This window comes from Thunnus albacares, chromosome 18 (assembly GCF_914725855.1).
Source record: "Thunnus albacares chromosome 18, fThuAlb1.1, whole genome shotgun sequence".
NCBI classification, from domain to species: domain Eukaryota; kingdom Metazoa; phylum Chordata; class Actinopteri; order Scombriformes; family Scombridae; genus Thunnus; species Thunnus albacares.
The window spans coordinates 29044138-29067589 of record NC_058123.1 but is presented as its reverse complement, the minus strand read 5'-3'; the positions used below and the strand labels follow the sequence as shown (position 1 = coordinate 29067589).

The following is a 23452-nucleotide window of genomic DNA, read 5'->3' as shown; positions in this document are numbered from 1 at the left end:
CCATGCTCTCAGCACACAACTGATGGCTCACCAAATGTCCCTCATAAAAATCCAGATTGACCAGTGTGTGGGATCCAATGTTCTCTCCCTGTGCTTCAGCAGCCATTTGTTAAGTTAACAGAGTTTATTCTGAGTCAGAGTCCACAAAGATTTTCTCTTTCTGAAAAGACATGTCAAATGAACCTGGTTATAACAAATAGTTTTCAATGTGTCTCGTCTCCAACATGTAAACACTACTTTTTACTTTGTGTGACTGTGTGTTGGTTTGTTAGGGCCAGTGTCACTTTGCTGTTGTTTCTACACACATTTCAACATGAACATTGTGTGTGTGTGTGTGTGTGTGTGTGTGTGTGTGTGTGTGTGTGTTTGTCAGGGCTGTAGTGCTGGAGTCTAGTCTGTCTCGAGTCTGCTCTCAAGATTTTTTTCTGTTGCCTCAGACTTATCTCTGTCTCAAATCCCTTTCTCTGATCTCAAACTTGCCTCTATCTGATCTGTGTTTTTGCTGAATTGTCTCTTTCTTATGAATGTTTCAACTTGGACCTGCCTCAGTCGCATTGGTATTTCAATTTGGACTTGTGTCAATCACATGGCTGTTTTGACTTGGACTTGTCTCTGCCTTGTGGGTGTTTTGACTCAGACTTGTCTTGGTCTTGAGAAGTATTTTTTGTCTTTGTTATCTTTCTTATGATGTACAAAATAAGCCAGAAGCTACAGTTTTCCACTACTGGCTACCCTTTTTTTTGTGGATTAGGACAAAATATTTTTTTTTTCAGATGTTTCAGAAGGGTTCTTGGGGAGGAGCTGATCATGTATTGCAACGTCAAATGTCATTTGATTTACCTCCTACTGTCCAACCACCAAAATCCAGATGAGAGAATAGAGGAACTGATAAAAATGTATACATGAATATACCCATCTGGGTCGCCGTCAATTTTTACCATGCACCCACAAAAGTAAGCTTTGTGAGCAGCAGCAAGATCATTGTGGGATTTATTTCACTCTTCAAGGCTGAAAAATCACAGTATGTTTTCCAGAAATATAAAAAAAATGGCAACAAAAATGTTTTGAGGAATCAAAACAAGAAGACAACATAACACAACACGCCAGAAACTTTGAAAAAGAGCCACGTCAGCCCCTGCCGGGAGAGAACTTAAAACATGAGAGACATCAGAGTCAAGATTCTCCACCTCACTTTCCAAATGTCACCTGTAAGGATTCATCCTCTTCACCACCCCAAATCCCATCCAGGTCACCCCTCCTCTCCTCTCAGTCACCCTCTCCCCCTCGTCCCCCCTCCCGGAGTTCACTGACCAGATGAAAGAGCTGGTCATTGCTGGGACCAAACTTACCCCCGACCCTTTCCCCCTCCCTACTCCCATCTTTTCTTTCCTAAACTCGGTACCCCTCTCAGTATCCACCTCAGTGTCCACCTCCACCATTAACTTTAAGTCCTCGACCAGTTTTGACTCATATGTCAGTTACAACAAAATTGAGTGGGACATTATGGCACAGTACTAAACAGGTTTGAATCACACTTGAAACATACATACTTCTATTTTTTGATTGTTGCACCACAACACCAAGGCAAATTCCTTGTATGTGCAAACCTACTTGACTGAGTCTGATACAATATGTGTTAAAAGCCAAAAAAAGCCAAAACTGTGGTGTTGTCTGGAAATTATATTGATCCAGTTTCACACCATAACATAATAGGGTAAACATTGTGTTTGTTTGCCAGGTCTGAGTATCCGTGGAGCCCAGGAAATTGAGTCTCCAGATGCCCAGCTGATGAGGCTGGATAACATGCTGCTGGCAGAAGGGGTGGCTGGTCCAGAGAAGGGGGGTGGAGCAGCAGTGGCTGCAGCCGCAGCAGCTGCAGCAGGCGGTGTAACTGATAACTCCATCGAACACTCCGACTACAGGGCCAAGCTGACACAGATCAGACAGATATATCACACAGAGCTAGAGAAATATGAACAGGTGAGTCACTGCTTCTGTAACTGCTGCTAACACTGTGTTTTCTAGATATTCAAAATATGTTGTTTTGTCCTCCCTATACATATATATATATGTATGTTTGTGTGTGTGTCTGTGTGTGTGTGTGTGTGTATATATATATATATATATATATATCATAGACTGTAAAAATATGGATGTAGTCACCATGACATCACCCATTGGTTTGCAAACTGCTGTATTGAAGCCTCGAGTGTAGTGATTTGACCATTGCTATCTTGGATTTGGCCATCGCCATGTTTGATTTTTGGAGCCAGAAGTGACCATATTTGGACGAGAGGGTGGAGCTGACCACAGCGCTAGCTGCTAGCTTGGTTAGCATGGTGCAATCTATGGTTAACAGTGATAATGCTAATGCTAATTTTCACTAGCGAAAAACAGGCCTAAAACCGTTAAAACAAAATGTACTTACCAGAAAAACTGATCATCTGACTCATTGATGGGTCTTTTATTACAACTAAACACTGAACAACACTGTTTTTAGGTGACCACAATGTTACAATTAACTTTAGTGACCTGAAAATCTACTGTGAAATAGCAGCAGCTACACCTATATGTCATGGTTACGTTACGTAAGCAATGTTGTTGCCGTGGCGACTTATCAATCACAACGTAGCCACACCCTGAATCATACACTGCTTTATTGTCTATTTTACTCTAAATGGGATCATAATTTACAAAATGAACATCATGCTGTATTGAAGAAGACTTGAAACTGGCGATTGAGACCATAAAGTCATTAGGAAAGAGTTTACTGAGGTAATAAATAAGTACAAAGTAGGGTCATTTTCTCATAGACTTCCACACAATTGGACTTCTTTTTGCAGCCAGTGGAGTCGCCCCCTGATGGCCATTAGATAGAATGCAGGTTTTTGGCACTTCTGAATTTGCTTCATTTTTCAGCCCCGCAGGTTGCTGCTTGTTGTGTATATATACAGACGGGTGACAAATTAAAGAAAAAACTGGTACAGGTCTGAATGCTTGACCCCTACAGTGAGGGGATCTGGTAGCTCTGTTATGCTATGGGGGGGCATTTTGCTGGCATGGTTTGGGTCCACTTGTCCCCTTAAAGGGAAGGGTCATTGCAAATCAATACAAAGTTGTTCTGAGTGATCACCTTTATCCCATGATGAAACATTTCTATCCTGATGAGAGTGGTCTCTTCCAGGATGAGAATGCCCCAATTCACACTCAGTCACTGAATGGTTTGATGAGTATGAAAATGATGTGAATCATATGATATGGTCTTCACAGTCACCAGATCTCAACCCAATTAAACACCTATGGGAGATTTTGGACTGACGTGTTAGACAGCGCTCTCCACCACCATCATCACACCAAAACACCAAATCAGGGAATATCTTTTTGAAGAATGGTGTTCCTCAGCCTTGGCATTGATTCTACAAGTCTCAGGGACTCTGGAGGAATATATATATATATGTACTCACACACATATTATAGCACAAAACTTTTGTAGTAGTTGATATGTGAAAAAGTTATTTTCATGAAGGGTTCTTGTAACACACAGGAGTCACAGAGGGGGGTCACAACAGTGGATTGTTGGTGTGTTGGTGTGTGAAGCACAGAACTGTGTACTGACTTAATTTAAAAATCTTACTGATCAATAGTGACCTCCTCCAATTTGATGATCTGATGAAGAATATGAAAGTTTTTTCATTCATTCATTACTTGAGATGAGCCTGTTTGCTCACCATGGTTCAGCTGTTAGAAGGCATGTCTCTTTCACCTCCTCTTATAAACTTCATGTCCATGACATTTTCATTAGGCCTGCAATGAGTTCACCACCCATGTAATGAACCTGCTGAGAGAGCAGTCACGGACGCGACCCATCTCACCAAAAGAGATCGAGCGCATGGTGAGCATCATTCACAGCAAGTTCAGCTCCATCCAAATGCAGCTCAAGCAGAGCACTTGTGAGGCTGTCATGATCCTGCGCTCCAGGTTCCTGGATGCCAGGTGAGTATAAAGCACAAAATATACATGTATAGCTATACATGGCTTTGCACTCCATATAAAATGAATTTTGAACCATTATTGGCAAGATACAGACTGGTGACAAACTAAAGGAAAAACTGGTACAGGCTTCAATGCTTGACCCCTACAGTGAGGGGATCTGGTGGCTCTGTTGTGCAGTGGGGAGCATTTTGATTTGGTTTGATGACAGCAAAATGCCCTCCAAAGCATAACAGAGCGTTATGGGTCGTCCCGTCCACTAATTAGAAGATCGGCGGTTTGAACCCCCGCTCCTCCAGTCCTCATGTCAAAGTGTCCTTGGGTAAGATACTGAACCACAAATTGCTCCCAAAGGCTGTGCCATCATTGTGTGATTGGGTGAATGTTGGCGTGTAGTGTAAAGCGCTTTAAGAGGTCGGAAGACCATGCAACCCATTTATGTTTAACACAGTATTTTATATTAATTTCATTAATGTCTTAGTTGTATTTTGACAGAAAGCTCCAGATGATAACAGTAAATTAAAAATAATCCATATAGAAATTAAAATCAATATTTATTATAGCCACCATATGCAGAATTTGAGTTTGGTGCCCCTAGTGTAAGTATCAAAAAAGGCACTGTGGCAGACAGCAAAACACTAAAATAATGATAATGAGCTGAAAGCAACACATAGACTGCACCAACTTTCAGACTGTTACATTACTCAACAAAAAACACTTATTCCATCATAATAATTTGGTGATATAATCACAAGAAAATTCAACACATAAGGGCTTTAAGTATTGTTTAGAAGGCTTTATGTGTGGATTGCGGGTTTTGCAGTTACCTCAGTCAAAGAGGTTATATTTTCAGTCCAGTCTGTTCGCCGTTCCAAGAATATCTAACAAACCTGTCAAGACCTTTAATTGTACTTTGTTGGGAGGTGAGGCCACGGTCCAAATGTATTTGCGCAGCACCTTCTAAAACCAATGTACTTTACACACAACAAACAATAAAATCACGGATATAGGAATGAAATCAAAAGGTTTACGTCAGTAAAAACAAATGTTAAAGTGTTTTACATGAAGGTAAGAAAAAAATCTAAAATGTGCACCATAAGATGTCATGCATTAAATATATACAAATTATTAATATGCTAACCTATGAAATGAGAAGTAAGAAGTTATTCATAAGAAGATAGTGATTTGGTGGGTCTGAGCACCTGAGGCAGATTATAGTTTAGGTGCCCTGACAACAAAGACCTGATCACCTCTAGTCATAAATCTAGACACAGGACAGCCAGCAGGTTCTTGTCTGAGGACCTCAGGCTGTGCACAGGTTGGTAAGGGGACAGATACTCTGGAATATAGTGTGGAATAAGGTCAATAGGAGCCTTAAAAGTAGGGGAGAACTGGGTTGAAAGTAATACTTTTCAGTATTGACAATGTCTGACAATGTCCTTTTTAATGTGTAATTGCAAGCATATTATATCCTTTATCTTAATAAAAAATTATTACATTTCATTTTTAGATATAGGATCTAACAATCAATGATGCACATTTGAATTTCTTTTTCAGACCTATGTAGATCAGCCCATTAACACATTGCATTTCCTTAAATTCCTACTTCGAATCATATTGAGTGATTTACAGTTAAATATAATTTATTTTAAGATGAGGTCAACCAATCACTTCCCGTCTCAGGGTGAAAGAAACACTTGTTAGAATCGTCCTGACAGTGACTCCTGACAGTTGAACCTGATTTGCCTCTATACTGAAAAACTCTGACATGGCAAAATTCAGGATGTGTTAAAGTACTAAATAATCTGTCAAATGATCATGACTATGACACATGAAACATTAAACACAACTTTTAAAAACAACTTTTACAAAAATTTACTGCTTGAGTGAATTTACTTACCATGATCACAAACAGCTTTTCTGGTAAAACTCTGCATTGCTTTGTTGCTTTTGTCCCGTGTTACTTTTGACCCGGTTCTCCCCTAATCAATACGATCTTAGAAGCCAGTGTAGGGATGCTAAAAGTGGACTAATGTGTTCTCTTTTGCTGGTTTTCGTTAAAATTCTCATATTCTCATGAACGGTTGCTTAAAAAGAAAAATTAAATCCTATATCTGGCACATTCAACTTATTTTGACTTTTGACAGTGCAACCTTGGTTGAAATATATATTATTTATTCTTTGTGTGCAATGTGCTTTTCAGAATCTCTGCCTCTTTCTTCTCTTAGACGGAAAAGGCGGAACTTCAGCAAGCAGGCCACAGAAATCCTGAATGAATATTTTTATTCACACCTGAGCAACCCATACCCCAGTGAGGAGGCCAAAGAGGAGCTGGCTAAAAAGTGCAGTATCACTGTTTCCCAGGTGAGTTAATCCACTGGTAATAACCACTGGTTCAAATATAGACAATAATATTATGTAAGCCAACAGCAGACATGTATGCCTGTATTTTTAAGGGGCCATCATCCTAAGATTAGGACTTGTGACAAAAAGTTTGTTATCCCAGGAAAATGATCAAGTTATTTCATCAGGTCAGAGTCAAAGTGTTATCTCCTGTCTTGTGATATTGTGATGAAGGTGTTATCTAATAAAACACATATCTTATTATGTTTATATTATTAATTGCGGAATGTATTGAATATTTCACCTACCCTGTCATCTGGAGAGCTTCTGGACAGTGGGCAGAGACTGACAGTCACTATAATATTATATTGATATGGCTAATAAGAGATCTACTGAACGTACTAGTAGCTGCAACAGCAAAATGTGTATTACTTATCAATCAGAACTAAGATAAACATAGATAAAGTCACGAGTTATAAATACAACACTGATAACAGAAGTATTGGGAATATTTCACAATATATGTTAATAGATGTTGCCACAGAGATATGATAGGAACATTACACGGGGCCTGAACTGAAGTGAGTGAATGAACTAGTGCTTTGGAATTTTTTTTCTTTATTTACTGGTTTTATTTTTCATGCAGAATAAAAACACATCTCCTATTGCCCTCATGAAATATATTCAGCATAATCAATAACAGATTTCACATTTAGGCTCGTTTTTATGCTTTCACTTTAGTTTTGGAATTAGTTCAATAATGAGTGTGAGACACTGCAGATAGACAGATACAGCAGATAAGCTTGGGTAAGGCTTTGATGAGGTTCATTACATCAGCTCCAGCTTTTCAGTCTCGACTGGCTTTCAAAATACCATGAAACTAGAGGCCGATGAGTGTAAAGTTAAACAACAGGGGTGCTCTGAATGCTTTTTTATGGCGGATAAATGATCACTGTTTCATCTACAGTAGACTCTGTAAAACTATCATAATCACCTGGTTCATGTTCTAAACTTAACTTTTGTAACATTTTACACAATGTCAGAGACCCTGTAAAAGCTATCAGTTATCTCATGTCATGAGGTTGGGCTCACAATAAAAAAATATGAATCCCACTACACTACTCATTTTGAAGGTAATCAATTCAGATTATATTATATTTAAGAGACAGATCTTCCTACCCTGCCTGCCTCTTAATAATAATATTACAAACAGAAGTTATTCACACTGGTCTCCTACACCTGATAAGACTGCCAAACCAGGAGGCTGATCACACTTTTACAGTTCAACAGTAATGTAGTCCCACACTCTTGTCCTAATTCTCTCTGTTGGTTTCATAGTCACAAAACTGGATGTGTCATGAATGCATCACACATCCTGCCCAATATACAGTTCACCTTCTGTACTGTGAATGTGTGTTGTGTCAGCCATATGCACACTAACTGCAGCATCCTCTGCTGTATCATAGCTACTGTTCCTCATTAGGCAAGTGCTAAGCCAGTGTAAGTCTATGTTACAGTTTGTTGCCATGAAGATGTACAAAGTTTAGCATGTCTCCTCTTCTGTGATACACTGCCTCAAAATGAGTTGTGACACATTTGATTGGCTATTACCACAATTTACATCCAAATATTTGTTTATGGAACAACAATCATTTATCTTATTAGGAACAGTGTAGGTTTGTCCTTCCAGCACTACTATGTTTATCTTAGTTGTCAAGTAGAGAAGCATCGAAAGTGACATGTTATATTTGTTGTGTTGGGTTGTGGGATGTGGAGTGTTAGAGTCCAGTACTGTAAAAAAGCCCATTTTTTTTTGCTCTCAGGGCGTGGGAAGCACCATCACAGTGTCACAGGTATGTCACAGTTCTATCTCCTCACCTGCTGTCATCATTATGTTTATAATTTCATGTAATAGTTGTGCTTTTTCATTTTATATGTAGTGCAATCACTGGACAGTTTTAGCAACAGACAACATTTTGAGGAAATCAACTTTCTGTCCATCTTAAAGTGCCAGTCTGAATTCATGAAAACCTACAGAGCGCTGGCAGGAAATGCCCCATCACTTTTCTCCGCTTTAACATGGCAAGATTTGTTTCTGTGATCGATCAATGCAGTTGCATAAACCTAATGAAAAACTTATTTTATTTAATCCTTAGACTTGTAGTAAAGTAGTTAGACTAACTAGTGCCGTGCCTGCGCAGAACGTGCCTGTTCAGAACGGGCTGATTGCTTGGCCTCCGACTGCTACTTCAACACATAGAAAAATTAATACAGTTGAAGTGAGGTATGAATGAGTATATATACCAACAACATGAAAGAAACTGACATTCTTTCATACGCAGATGTTATAAATAATTAGTACTCTCATAGTAAATAGATGTTCTTCTCACATTTCAAGTAAAATAAAGGCTGAATTAAAAAATAAAATAATGTGCATCCTAAAATAAAGTAGATCAATCATATTGGGCTCTTTGATTGTTCCTATTTTCAGTGCCTTCTGTTGGGATTTGAGTGGGTATGTTTCCTCCAAAGACTTGTGCTTTGTCTCTAGTGGTGCTTCACAATTTCCACAGTCTCAGAGCATATGAGACAAACTGATTTTGAACTGCCCATGGAAAGTATTTCCTCCGTTTTACCATTTTACGTGCATATCTACAGTCATTGTGTATTGGGCACTGAGAGTTTTCAAAATGTGGGTGACCTACACTCAACAATGTACCTGAACACCTCCTGTGTAGTCACTCTCTGCTGATGATGATCTGCTAAATGTGCTGTTAACGCTACGCTTTCTGTCTAGACATGGGGTCAGAGTGTCCATTCTTGATTAAAAGCTCCATTTTTGCTGTCTACTTTTCTCTTTTTAGAGCACTTTTCTCTGACTTGTGTCATGCCTCGTTGCTGCTCTCTCTCCCTGACATGCTGGACTCAGTCGGCAGAGCCCTGAAGCTCTGCCCTGCCCCTGCACAGAGCTCAGCCGCTTGCTGTTTGTTGGTTTATTCTAAATTTATTGATATTAAACGTATTGCGTGTCCAAATTGCACCACATTCGATACTGCACTCCCTTTGGTCCCCAGCCGTACCCCCACCAAGTATGGAGTTGATAGGATGAACGGTTCAACGGCCCCTTCATGATATTGGTACACAGTACATGGTGCAGGTATTTATCATAGAGGAGAGTGTGTGAAGGAAGACAGAATCATATTAAGGAGGAGTGTATGCAGTGTATGCACTTACAAATTAAGTGTAGTTGTGTGGTTTCTCTCATGGAGAGAAATTGAGAGGTTACAGCTGTCAGGTCCCAGTATGACACAATATACCCACTCTCTTCATATTTCTCTACCCCCTTCTTATTTGTTTCTTGTATTTTCACACTGGTCTTTGGAACACTGGTCTTCAACAAAACAATGCACTAGCTTAATTTATATTCACTTGAAATATTTACATGTTTGAAAATACACAGGGCTCTATTTTTGTAGCAAAGCAACAACTAGCTCAGGCAACAGCACAGTTTGGTATTTTCCTGACCTTGAAATTGGTACGTAGTGCACGGTGCACAAGGGGTAGGTTCATTCAAATAAGGCCACACAAAACAAGTTGTTGGTATTTTGGTGGTAACTAAGTCTTAAAAGTTGTGCTGAATATAGACATGTCAGAACCATGTCCATTTTTGCCACTGCCACTTCATTTTATCAACAAGATTTCCTGAAAAAGTGTATTTCCATTTGATGAGCTAATGTTGTCATTCTTTACTGTGATTGGCTCAGCTGTTTCAGAGCTATGAGACCAGTGATGTGATTGGCTGAGAGTAAATATTCAGTGATGACTTTGAAAATATTTTAGATAACACTAAGCTACTCTTTCTGTACTCTTCAACTCTGTCATGACGAATACAGTGGAAACCGCTTATAGTGATCACAGTTACAGTGATCAACCACTTATATGGATCAAAAAGCGGGACAGAATAATTCCTATACAAATGCTGTTTAAATAATTTGCTTATAGTAATCAAGTAGTCCTCTTACAGTGTCCATTTTGGGTCTTTTCATACATGGAAACATATGGAAAAAAAAATTAAACTAAGGTAACTATTTTCTTTCTATGTATGATGTGTATTTAACGGCTGTAACACCATTATCAGGTGTTGCGGTGCACCTCTGCAGATTTGTGTGGAGGTGCGGTTGTTGGCATATTTATTTGTAACCACCGTCCTAAACGCACAATGCACAACCCGTGTGCTGCCAGCTGGTTACCTGAGGCTGGTGGTGCATGCACAATGACATCATGACAGGAGAAAGAAAGTTATTTTATCTCAATGAAAAACATAGTCTCCTTGAAGCTTATGACAAACTGCCAAAAACGAGCCAACAAGATGCAGCAGCGAAACAACCAGCATTTGAAACAGCTGTACTGTATTTTGAAACAGTCAATAAATTCAGTAAAATGGCGAAGCTGGCCATCTCATTACTTTATATTCATGTAATAAATATACAAATGTCAATTAGATGGTCTGCATCTAATCTGCATGAGAACTCAAGAAAAAGTTGATTACAATAATCATCCACTTATGTTGATCAATTTGACCCGGATGGACGTGATCACTATCAGTGGTTTCCACTGTATTTAGTTGATTTCAACAACAACTCAACTCTCAAGATTGCAGTGCGAGACTTTTCCTTGAGTGAGACAATGGTTAGACACAATAACAAACAGACTGGATCAAGCAAAAGGGAAAGAAAAACGATTCATTTCTCTGTATCAGACACTTATAATAACAATCTGACCCTGTCAGTGGCAAAAACAAGCACTTTTAATGGATGTACAATGTTGGGGTGCTATTGCCCCAAAGGATTACAATGCAGCCTGTTTCACGGCTGCTGGCTGCAGCACTCTCACTCAATATTGGGCCAATTTCAAAATTTGTTTTCTCCGTTAGACACTTAGACACAAAATGATCCTTTTAAGGCTCACACCAGCATTTAAAACAGCAACATTTCTCAATTATCAAGTTCAACTTCGGTGAACTTTGGCACACAAATTTATACCATTAGTGCTAACACACAGATTTGTGCCATTGACCAATGACAAGCTGTCATCAGAGTGTCAAACTCTGAAGAAGCCAGAAAGTCTGAAACAGAAGCTGTTGTAGCTTATTAGCTGTGTTGCACTAGCCAATAGTTTTTAACCCTCTGTTGCTGGGATATAAACTGCTCCACAAAAGAGGCATGGTTTACAGACAGCAGTCTATGGTACAAATATCTCTCTTGAGTACTTTTTGTCCAGTAGTGCCTGAGCTAACTAGCTTGCTGATGGGCAGTTAGCATGTTAGCGGTTAGCTTGTCTGCTACAGTAGTATACCAACTAGCCCAGTGAGTGGTAACTGTTACAAGGCATCTATCATGGGTAAATCGCTAGGATGTGCAGATGAACTTCTCTTTGCCACTTAGGGTGTGAACAGGACTTAATGATGATAGAAATAGAAACATATTATGTAGTATTTTCCCACATTGTCACAATATCTTTGCTAATTAACTACTAACCCTTCAGTTAGCCAAAACAAAAGGGATATTTTGGAAAAGGCAGTACAGGCAATTTCATTCTAGGGGTTTGGTAAATGTCACTGCCTACATACAAAGGCCACTAGCACTACACATACACACACACACACACACACACACACACACACACACACACACATGCACACACACAGAAGCCAATGACCTTTAAGATGACATATGTTGTTATTGTCTATCCTTGGTTGCTCTTTACCAGCCCTGTGTCTATGACCTGGAATACTTCTTGTCCTCAACACTGCCCTTCCTTCAACCACACAGCACACACGTGACTCCAGTGCTGATTTTCAGTCGACCTTATGATACTACAGAGTGCACTGTCAATGTATCTGTACACCAACAAGCAACTTTTTCATATGGCTGACAAATGAAATGATTTAACAAAGCACACGGTTGGGTCTGCTGTTGTGAAATGACAAAAGTTAGCTGTTTTTTATTTTTTTCTTCTCTCTGTTCCCTCTGCATCAGGTTTCTAACTGGTTTGGGAACAAGAGGATCCGGTATAAGAAGAACATTGGCAAGTTCCAGGAGGAGGCCAATCTGTATGCAGCAAAGACAGCAGTGACAGCAGCCCAGGCAGCAGCAGCTGCTGTCCACAACAGTCAAGATAACTCTCCTACCACACCAAACTCAGGTGGGTTGTAGTAAAAAATATTAGAAAATAGTAACTTCTGTACTCACTTAGGCTTAGCCTGAAACTAGTTTTATTCATTGGGCTCTGAAATACACAGCCCCAATGTTGCAGTGTACTGAGATGTGAGCGCTTTAAAAGTATTCCACTGATTTAGCATTGCACTCAGTGTTGGACTCATGATGGTGATGGCAGACATATCGTCTTTTTATTCCACGCATTCTTCTTCCTTGTCAAAACCTGAAACCTACCATCCACAATGCAACTCGATACAATTCACCTGACTTTACAGATTCAGGTGTGTTATACTAGTAGCGGCTACTTTTTACACATATGCAGTAGCACTCCCCAACACCTGGAAAAACACGTTGATGTGGAAAATGGGTCGAGTTCCTAACTCCAAACTGATGGACTTCTTGGACTGCATCCACACATCCTCTTTAACCTTTTAAAAGTAGTAATTAGTTTCATGAGCTGACAGAAGAGTGCAGGATGGCTTTTCTGGAGGAATGTGTTCTTCTCCAAAAATACACAGCAGCCTAAAGATTAATTTACCTCAGTATAAGAGACTCAAATGTCTCCATATTTGTCAGTAAGTAGCATCAGTCCCAGTGAGCAGCTATTTGGCTGTATGTTAAAGAGATCCCCAAATCCCAGAGGATGATTATTGATTGTATTGGCCTTCTCTGATTTTGATCTAGTTTCGCCATCTGGTCAAATGACCAAGTATACACCAAGCCTCATAAACTAAAAACTAGATTTTCATAGCTGGACATTAATTATCCTCAGAGGAGAGGATGCATTTTATCATCTTTTTATGACTCACTGACTTTTCATCTAGCACCACCATTGTGCCAAAATTTACAATTCTAAACATCATCATTATCCCCAACTTCCCTTTCCTGTCCAAGGTGTTGGAGAAGATGGTTGTTTCTGAGCTTCAGGACCACCTTAAACACAACAACCTATTTGAAAAATTTCAGTCAGGTTTTCATTCAGCACACAGCACTGAAACAGCTTTGCTCAGGGTTGTGAATGACCTGCAGATGGCAGCTAATGCAGGTTCCCCTTCTCTCCTGGTTCTCCTTGACCTGAGCCCTGCATTTGATACTGTGGATCACACTATCCTCTTAGAGCACCTCTACACCAACATTGGGCTGTCAGACTCTGCACTTAAGTGGTTTCAGTCCTACCTTTCCAGTAGTCTCACTGGGTGGATGAAGGTCTAGATTGCTCTCTGTCGCCTGTGGTGTTCCGCAAGGATCAGTTCTCAGCCCCATCCTGTTTACCCTCTACATTCTCCTCCTTGGATGTGTCATCAGCGGATATGGGATGTATTTCAATTGCTATGCTGATGATACCCAGCTGTACGTCAAAACTGCCCCAAAACCTTCTGCAACCATGTCACACATCAGCAGATGCCTTAAGGAGATAAAGGGCTAGATGAGCACAAATTTCCTCCAGTTAAACAGCAGCAACACTGAAGCTCTCCTTGTTGGCACTCTGTACCAGTTTCAATCATCTCCCATACCTCATCTCACCTTTGACAGCCAGGACGTCCCCCTTTCCTCTTCAGTCACTAATGGGTGTTAGGAGTGACCCTAACCTGATTTTTGGTGACCATACAAGACATGCTTGTGGAAAGGCATTCCTAACCATCTGAGGGCAGCACAGCCTGGCGTAGTCTCTTTTAAAACAGACTTAAAACCTTTCTATTCAGGAAGGCTTTTTCTTTGTTATATCTTATATATTTTTAACACTGTAGCACTTTGAGATTCACTGCAAATGAAAAGTGCAGTACAAATTAAATACATCATTATTATTCTATCATTATTATTATTATTATTAGTAGTAGTAGTAGTAATAGTAGTAGTAGTAGTATTAGTATTATCAAATATTCATAATGTGGTAGATTGACATGAAGTTCTATCTATCTATCTGAGGTTCTATCTAAGGTCTTTCCTGTTGTCAGGAATTGCCATGGCACATGTCGGGGGGAAAAAAACATCTTTTGAATAACCCCATGACCTTTACTCTAGTGCTAACATCAGGACAAGCTTTACATTTCTCTACATTTCTGCTCTAAAAAGAGTAAACTCACTGTGTGTACCATTTAACACTTTCAGTGTTTTGGGACATACTGAACATTGTGGCCTTTATGGTTTTGTTCGAAGTAGATAAATAGGTGTTCACTAGTGAAATGATATTCACTAATGTGACATCACTGTGTTGAGTAAAGGGATTCTGAAGATGTATCGTTCCTCTTTCTCCTCCCTAGGCTTCCAAATGAAAGACGAGGATTTCCAGCTAGATGCTGCTGACAGCAAAAACTCCCTGTTAACCAGCATGTTCTCTGGTACTGTCCCTTAATAGAACATCTTACATGTCACTGCCCCACCCGTGTAACACCCAAAGTGATTCTGTTGCAATCACCTTTTCTTGCTTTTGTTTTTATCAATGAGGTGGAAGTGTGACTGTGTTGGAAATTAGAATATCATAACTGCTATCCTTCATCACTTGACTGGATTCAACCTTTACTTCATATTTCCCTCCATCGCTCCATATTTTCATATTTCTCCGGTAGCTTATACAAGTGGACCATGATCCAAAATAATAGGTGCATATTTTTTTTATACATTCCTATTTTTAATGAGCTCACACAATGCAATACAATTGTTAATGTAATCTGGACAGTGGTGGAAGTATTTAGAATCTCGATTTAAAGGATAAGGAAAGCAATATTCTATATTTTTCTCATTGTCAACAAATTCCATAATAAGATCTAAACCAACAATGGATTGATCTACTAACAAGTATCATGTGTGTTGTTGTCCCAAAACTTTTAAAAACACATCAGTGAGACACACTGTTGCACTGGTTACTTTTAAAGATATCCACACTCTCTGCCCCCCTCGGTGGACTTGGTGGTTTGGAGATAGAGATGAAATGATCTTTTTTTGCTTTCTAATTTTCTTATTCACATCAGTGCTGCATGAATGCATGAAAGACACAGTTTCAGTTTTATATTCCTGTGTTTTGAGTGCATGTGTGTATGTGTTTTCCTTCTCAGCATGGCCCTCCTGTTCAGCTGCTTCCATCTCTTCCTCTCCAGGTTCTCCTGGTTCTTTTAACCTCTCAAACTCAGGGGACATGTTCATGAGCATGCAGAGTGTTAATGGGGCCTCTTACCTGGGGGCTCAGGTTGGAGCCAATGTGCAGTCCCAGGTAGGAGCTCTGTACAATATGGCCAGTAGATCAGGAGAACACAGTCCAGTGAACATTATTACACTGTATTTGGGGAATCAAATATTTTTAATCTTTTTAAACTAAAGATTTGAACTTAGCACCTCATTCATGGGGAATGTCTATGTTCGGATGTGTCTTTCATTGTTTTCTAATAGAATATGACAGACATTCTTTGTTTATTTTATTGTTTATCCTTTTTTATATTTCATTTTATTTTGTTAATGTACTTTGGCTCTGGTCTCAAGTCATTCTTGGCCTTGGCCTCATTATTTACTCTGAGCTTTTCATTTTAATGAAGTGCATTAACATATCACACAATAAATAATAACCACAATATTCCAAGTTGGACAGTGAAGCTGTATGTACCACAAAACAAGATGCTAGAATTAGAAATGAAGAGTCTTTATTGACCCTCATGTCATCTTCAAGAATTTTTAATATTTATCTTCATCCCCCGGATTAGTTTTCCCTGTCATGTGTCATTAAACATGTTAAGTTACTGTGTCTGTGTCTGTATCACATGTGTCTTCCTCACTGCGTCTCATTTCTTATTTCTGTCATTTTAATAATGTCTTTGCAGAGCCCATATGTCCTACATCACCACTGATATCCTAGACTACGATTTTGCACAGAGAGTAGTGGCATATCGTCATAGAGATTGAAAAAATGAAATTTGAATTTGCTATAAAGCAAACAAACTCTTATTTGATCTTGATGTCATGTTTTTGTAGTGTAATATTCTTTCTTCTTTCTTCATTTCTGTCTTAATTCCCCCTGTTCTTTCTCCAGGTGGATACCATACACCATGCTATCAGTCAGACAGGATTCAGTGATGGCCTCCGACATCCCCTGTACAATTCGCATGGCCTCAATGTAAGTACAAGTAACCATAGCAACTATTTCTGTGCTGCAAGGATGACATGTGCTAATGGCAGTGGCGGTGATGATGATGATGATGATGATGGTGTCAAATCCAACAAGACTAATAACAAGATAAAGGCTGTATAAATGTTTCATTATCAGTAAACTACTGTGAAATTATAGCAGCGAATTTCTGCTACCAGTTGGAAAAAAAACAAAACAAAACAACAGGACACCCTGCCCTCCAGTCTGACAAGCACTGCTCCTTTGAGCCTTGTTAGTTATCACGCAATAACTAAGCTGGCACGCCAGCAGACACACTAATATAACATAAAGAGATGGATAAAGTCATATGATCTGAGGCACACAGACAGCATGATGTCATTTTTGCTTAGTGCCCCATCTTGCCCTGGGCAGTAGAGACAATGTGCCAACTTCTAGCAGCTTCAAGTTCATCTTTTGGCTTTCTTTCCCTGCTGTTCACACTAGCAACTTCTTATTTAGGCCATGCTGTAGACAAAGTAAGAAAGATGTGGATGTCCAAGGAGACAAACACAGCCAACACACTTTTATAAACTACAGCAGGGGAGGGATGGAGAGCAGATAACAGCTCAGAGCTAGTCCAGCTAATAGCAGGAACACACAACTCATGGGGTTCATGTAAGAGCAAGTTAGAAATCCATACTCAATCAAAACACACAAATACTTTGTTGACAAATAATTGAGAAAAGTCCTTTTACTGCTACGCTGATGACACACTGTCTGCTTGTTTTTGCCCCCAAGATTCCACCGCTGCAGTAACTACAGAAGCTGCATTCATTCTGCCAGATCTCTTGGTGTTATTTTAGACCTTATCTGAATAAGGTTATTCACATCTTTCCTCCACCATTCCTCTATAAACTACTGTAGAACTGACAAACATTTCCTATATCACAACATGTCACACCTAAACAACTATTGGCCTATATCTGAGCTGTTCTGTCTCTCTGAAATCCTACAACCACTGATTCATTCACAACTACATGTCACTCAGGAGGATAATAATGTCCTTGAATCACAGCAGCGTTAGACCTGGTCATTGTACAATAACAATGATGCAACACAATTTTTGCTTTTGAAACTCAGCCTAACTTAGACTGGAACAGTCAGGAACAACTCAGCATCATGAATAGATTATATGTTTCATTTCTAGTGTGAAGTAGATTAGTAGAACCCTGCCCTCCAACCAAACTGGAAAAATACAACATAGACTCACTGCTGTGTTCCACTAATCAATATTTTAATATGAGCAATGGATCAAATGACTCTGTGCAAGGTCAAAGTGTTAAGTTTGTCACCTGAAGTTTTAGTATTTTGACACTAAATTTTGTTAGTTTTGGTCAACAACAAAAACTAAAGAGTATGTTAGTTTTCATCAGTAACATTTCAGTCTTATTTTTAATTTTTATGTCTTCTAAGCATTTTGAAGCTACAACTCTCGCCATCTTTGTTGTGTCCAGTTACCATGGTTACAGGTTAGCGTCGTTGTTGACTGTCCCCTGCAGTGATCCAAGAGACTGACTCTCCTCCATAAACTGTGTCAGAACAGAATGTTCCTGCTCACCTAGCATTAGCATTAGCATTAGCATTAGCATTAGCATTAGCATTAGCTTAGCTACCTGTGATCATTCACTCATCTGTTCCCTAAAATCCTGTTCACTGTCTGGGTTTATATTGAGAGGAGAAGCTTAAACGTGGGATAACAGTATGATTTAGATTTTTGACTGCCTAAATGAATCCTGGCCCTGACTCTGCTAGCAACAGGAAAGATAGCCGACTGAAAGTAATGTTAACATTAACATCCACAGCACTTGATAATGTCACATTAGCTTACCTCTTAATAAATGTGGCCATGCAGCCTGCATGTTTCTCATGTTCATGTTTTCAATGGATTGCGTAGGTTGACTAAGCATACATGCTCTTTTACAGAAATGCCCTGTTTACAATTAAATGAAATAGCAAGCATAGCATTAATAAAACAGAAATTAGACAATATACAATGTGCAGACTCAGTGAGAGCAGTCATAAGCAGGCAGAGAACGATTATTGGATTATTGGATTTATGAAATGATACTATGTCAAAATTGTGTCTAACAGCCTGTTTTGGAGTTCTGCTGCCCCCTGGTGGCTAAACAAATCAATGAATGCAGCTTTAATTCTCTCTCTCCAGGTTAATGGGAGCTGGCATGACGCCTCCAGACCTCCTTCAGTGACCTCCCCTAACGAGGGGCCAGCCAGTGCACACTCAAATACAGATACCTCAAACTGACCTCTCCAACCTCAGCACAGTGTTACCATGGAACTGTCATCCTTTAACTCCCACAACTCAACCACACATATCCAGTGGAACCAGTCGACGCTGGGCATTTTAGTACTGGTGTTCTCTGGATGGATCAGAGGATGTTTTTGAAAGTACACTGACTCAATAGACTACAAAAACAAATTTCATTTACATTTTGAATGAAGGACTGAGGTGAGGAGTGAGTTTCGATCCAAAGGAAGTTATGTAAAGCCTCTCACTTTTCTCACCCCATGCATTGACTTGCACTTTGTCCACAACACCACACACAGCACATAGTATGTACTGAGATGGCACAGCAATACAGAGTGCATTACTCTACACTAAATAAATATTTTAGCAGGATATTTGTTTCATGGTGAACAATTTGACATGATGACATCAGATGGCAGGTTTTTCTTCAAATTTCTTCAAATGAATTTTACACAATTTTAATATAAAAATGTGCACATTCAGCACTGTGCATTGTAAAAACCATTGAGGAGATGTGTGTCTGGCAAAAGCTAGACCTAAGGGAACAGTTGGACATTTGTCTGACAGCTGTTTGCTATAAGAAGGCAGATAGATAAATAAGACAATTAAGACAGAAGTGAACTCAGTCTGCTCATTTAAATCTGGGAAGACAGCAAACAGCAGCAAATAGTTTTTCTTCCAAAATATTGGATTGTTCTTTTAAAAAATGCTGAGTTACAATTGCAAAAAAAATCAAATAACAATTTTCGTAAATAGAAAAACTAAATCCCTGCCCACACCCACCCTATCAAACTTCTTCACTTACTCTAAACACTAGCATACTACCTCTTCTCCACTTTTACACTAGACTTAAGTCTTGTGATATTCTGTATTTTTCTTAATACTTTGAACAAATCCCATGTGTAGATCCAACTGCATTAATTAATGAATTAATTAATTTGAAAACATGTTACAGTCTTCTGCCTGTATGAGAATAACAAAATGAGGGGGTGGTGGAATGCTCCACTGCGTTGTTATTAACGTCATGTCTCCGGCAGTGGAGAGCAGCCTCTCTGCTGCACTGTTAGCTCCGGAGAAAAACATCACTGCCCAAGACGGTGCACAGGTGCAGGGTCTCTGAGGTGAAACAGACTGAGCATGAGTTATTTTCTTCACCTCAGTTGGTTTAAGTTGTTTAATGCTACAGTGTGTGTTTGGTCAGCTGGTCTCGTTTCTTACTGCTGGAGTTCGCTGCTCCACTCTGCTAACGTTAGTGTAGAAAGTTCGCAATATACTTCACGTTCATCTTGCAAAGGTAATTATTTAGTCATTAATTGCAAAAGATGCTTGCAACAGCTGCATTGTTTGAAGATGAACTTCTAAAAAACTCTTTTATGTTTCATCAATATCACACAATGGAATTTTCAACAAAGGCGGTGGCCAGTAATACAAAGGTGGCCTGCCTTTGAGTTACATAGGCAGTTAAAACCCTGTTCATTATCATGAACACACACACACACACACACTCTAGTTTATTTTGACTCAATTCCATACACACTATCCTGCTGCCAAAAATACTCAGATTCATCCACCACTGGAAATAGTCCCCAACAAATGCACTATTTAAAAAATATATCTATATATTTTTTGAGCTGTTGTTAAAGATTTACATCTTCGGTAGAAACCAATGGGCTCTCCACACACAGGGTAGCAAAATCATACAGTATTGAGAGACAAACTGATGTTAGTTTGAGTCTTTTCATGGGATTTGTTGATAATAAAAAAAAATAGAATAACAACAGCATTATATTAAAACTCCACTAAGCCGATGTCTTGCAAAAGTTCAGTTTGGCAAAAATGGTTGCATTATCGCAATGTGACAAAAAGCCTAATATTGATGTTTAAAAGACATGGGCTTACTAGTAAATTTAGCCACATCAGCAAACTTAAAGGATTATTCTAGTTTATTACAGTGTAGGCTTATTTTTCCAGTTTTGCCCATCATTCTTATCATTAACAATAACTTTGTACTCAACAAGTTCCTTGCTAAGATCGTTCACAGATCTCAGCAATTATTTTGGGACATTACTAATTAACTTGAATGATCCTTTAAGGCCAATACAGGATATGCCTGTGTTCATCTGCAGAGTTAAATACAACAGTCAAATGAATGCATATAAATTCCAAGGAAGGATTTCAAAAGGCAAACTAAATGTAAACATCTCTCATTTTAATCATTAAATTCAGTCTTTGACAGGTTTTTACTCCAGAGAAAGTGGCTGGTTTTTATTTAAATTCATGTTTTGTTTCTGTAGTTTAATATCAGTAGTGAAGAGTCAAACTGTTGTAAATACTGAGGAACATTTTGAATGTTGCTGAGTTTTTGTACCTCTTTAATATATGAACTAAACCCCAAAGTTTCGCTATCCACACGTATATTCAGTTTCTGTTTGTCTCCTTCTGTCTGTTTGTCGTCTTTTTTTCCTTCCAGTTCATTTTTTTTAATGTAAATCATTTTGAGGTAAATAATTGTGGCTGTATTGAAGTAAATATGTTTTGTCTTAATTGTTTAACCTGTTATGTGGTTAATAACCAAACAGAGTCCTCTGTGTTAGTCAGTATGTATTTTCAAACATAAAATAAACTTTTGCTTAAAGGCTCCGACTACCTTTATTATCTCTTAACAAAAAAATGAAATAAACAAACGAAGAATAATGATTATTGCAGCACTTGCAACTTTCTGACAGTGTGGTGAGTGAATAAACACATCATTATTGAACACTAAAATAAAACATATATAACAGAGAAATGAAATGCCTTGCAGGAAATTCAATGTCTTCATAAGCCTCATACAAGAAGCACAAATACGAACAGATTTGTTCACAAGTGGCACATATGAGTGATTTAAAGGGATAGTTTCACATTTTTTGAAATGGGGTTGTATGAGGTGGTTATCCATAGTCAGTGTATTACCTGCAGTAGATTTGGGTCGGCACACTCCCAGTTTGGAGAAGCAGGCAGGAGTACAAGCACAGAAGCCAATGTACTACAATGTACTGCTATGGACGAGGCCATCAGCAAAATGTATTTTAGCCACCTAAAAAAATCAGTTTAAGTATGAACTACATTTAGAATATTTTCACTGTTTTACCTTGCTGTCAGACAGCCCTTTCCTTTGGCACTACATTTTCTCAACTGTAGAAATTCCATATTGCATATTCCACATGCCACACACTGCAGCTGTTTGGGTCAGAAAGTTGCAGACTTTCAAAGTCACCAGATCTCAACCTCAGCTGAACACCTATGGGAGATTTTGGAGCAACATGTTAGACAGCGCTCTCCACCAACATCACAAAACACCAAATGAAGGAATATCTTCTGGAAGAATGCTGTTACTCATGACGTCTATATGAGATGTGTTTTTTTTATAGGACTACCTATAAAAAAAGGACTACCACAGTGTTCACTTTCACTTGTGCCTTCACATTTACTGATGATTTAATTTAATATTTCAGCTCCAAAACCAATACTTTATTGTATACAAAATACAATATTACTGATACAACTACATTGTAGAGTTTAAGTTAAAACAATCTATAATAGGTAATAGAGACCATGGACAAATGCTGCAGATATAATGTCGAGAAAAAAAGTGTTGACAACTCAAGTAAGGAAATACAGAATAAATAAGATTGTTTGTGGGATGTAACATTTACCTCCTCATTGAAAAACAAGTCTATAGATTCTGTGGACCTTGTGATGGTCTGACAGTTGTCCACTGCCTGCTGGATTATTATGGGAATCAGGGTTCTGTTTCTATTTCTGCTTGTCTGACTCACAGGAGGGAGAATGGAGGGAGGGCAGGGTTTGCGTCCTGATAAGAACAGCAGGCAGGGTCTTCAGTGTCTGACACTGTGGGTCACACAGCTCTGATGGTGGCACAAAACCTAATCCGCTGTGAAGGCTTCCTTCAAGCTACAGCAACTCTTACAGCCAGATATACAGACGGTGGTGTGTGTTTGTGTGTAGAGATTTCTGTGATAAACAGTTATTTGCCGTGGTCACAATCATCTCAACATCAGAAAACACTGCAACGATTTTGTGACCCTTGCCTGATGGAGCAGTGCATATTCTTCAATCAATATCTTCTTGATCTCCTTCATGATGTTGTCCTGACACAAACACTGTGAAGAGGAAACCTGTTCAACATGTCTTCTCAATATCAACATTCATTCTCAGTTTGTATGTATATTCTTGTTAAATTTGTAGCTGATTAATGCAGCTTCACTGTTGACTAAAAGTGACATAAACTCCTTCAACCACAGCAAACAGCTAAGGAGATGGTCAAAGCAGCTCTAAAACAGTCTTCTTAGTGCTAAAGTTCCTCTTTTTGTTACTATACTTCCACCACAAGTCAACAGGGAAACACTGTCTGAGGAAACACAAAGAGGGAATTTGATGCTAAAAAGACTGTAAATGTGTCAGATATCCACTTGATATGACTAACTCAGACTGATGAAG

General features: G+C 39.0%; 1 protein-coding gene across 1 annotated transcript; it reads left to right on the top strand.

Moving 5' to 3' along the window:
* Positions 1-1400: 1400 nt before the first annotated feature.
* On the top strand, positions 1401-21588 carry LOC122969028 (pre-B-cell leukemia transcription factor 3-like). The gene is made up of 9 exons (XM_044334600.1): positions 1401-1980; positions 3803-3993; positions 6219-6354; positions 8157-8186; positions 12372-12537; positions 14813-14890; positions 15647-15759; positions 16570-16653; positions 18851-21588. Exons 1-9 carry the CDS (start codon positions 1789-1791, stop codon positions 18947-18949), a joined length of 1089 nt encoding a protein of 362 aa, XP_044190535.1. The 5' UTR covers positions 1401-1788; the 3' UTR covers positions 18950-21588.
* Positions 21589-23452: the final 1864 nt, after the last annotated feature.

What these genes read in the sequence shown, in the direction of transcription:
- LOC122969028 (XM_044334600.1), top strand. Translation starts at nt 1,789, where the DNA reads ATGAGGCTGGATAACATGCTGCTGGCAGAAGGGGTGGCTGGTCCAGAG. An exon ending in AGCTAGAGAAATATGAACAG is followed by an intron (nt 1,981 to 3,802) that starts GTGAGTCACTGC and finishes CATTTTCATTAG; the next exon opens with GCCTGCAATGAGTTCACCAC. An exon ending in GAGCCAATGTGCAGTCCCAG is followed by an intron (nt 15,760 to 16,569) that starts GTAGGAGCTCTG and finishes TTCTTTCTCCAG; the next exon opens with GTGGATACCATACACCATGC.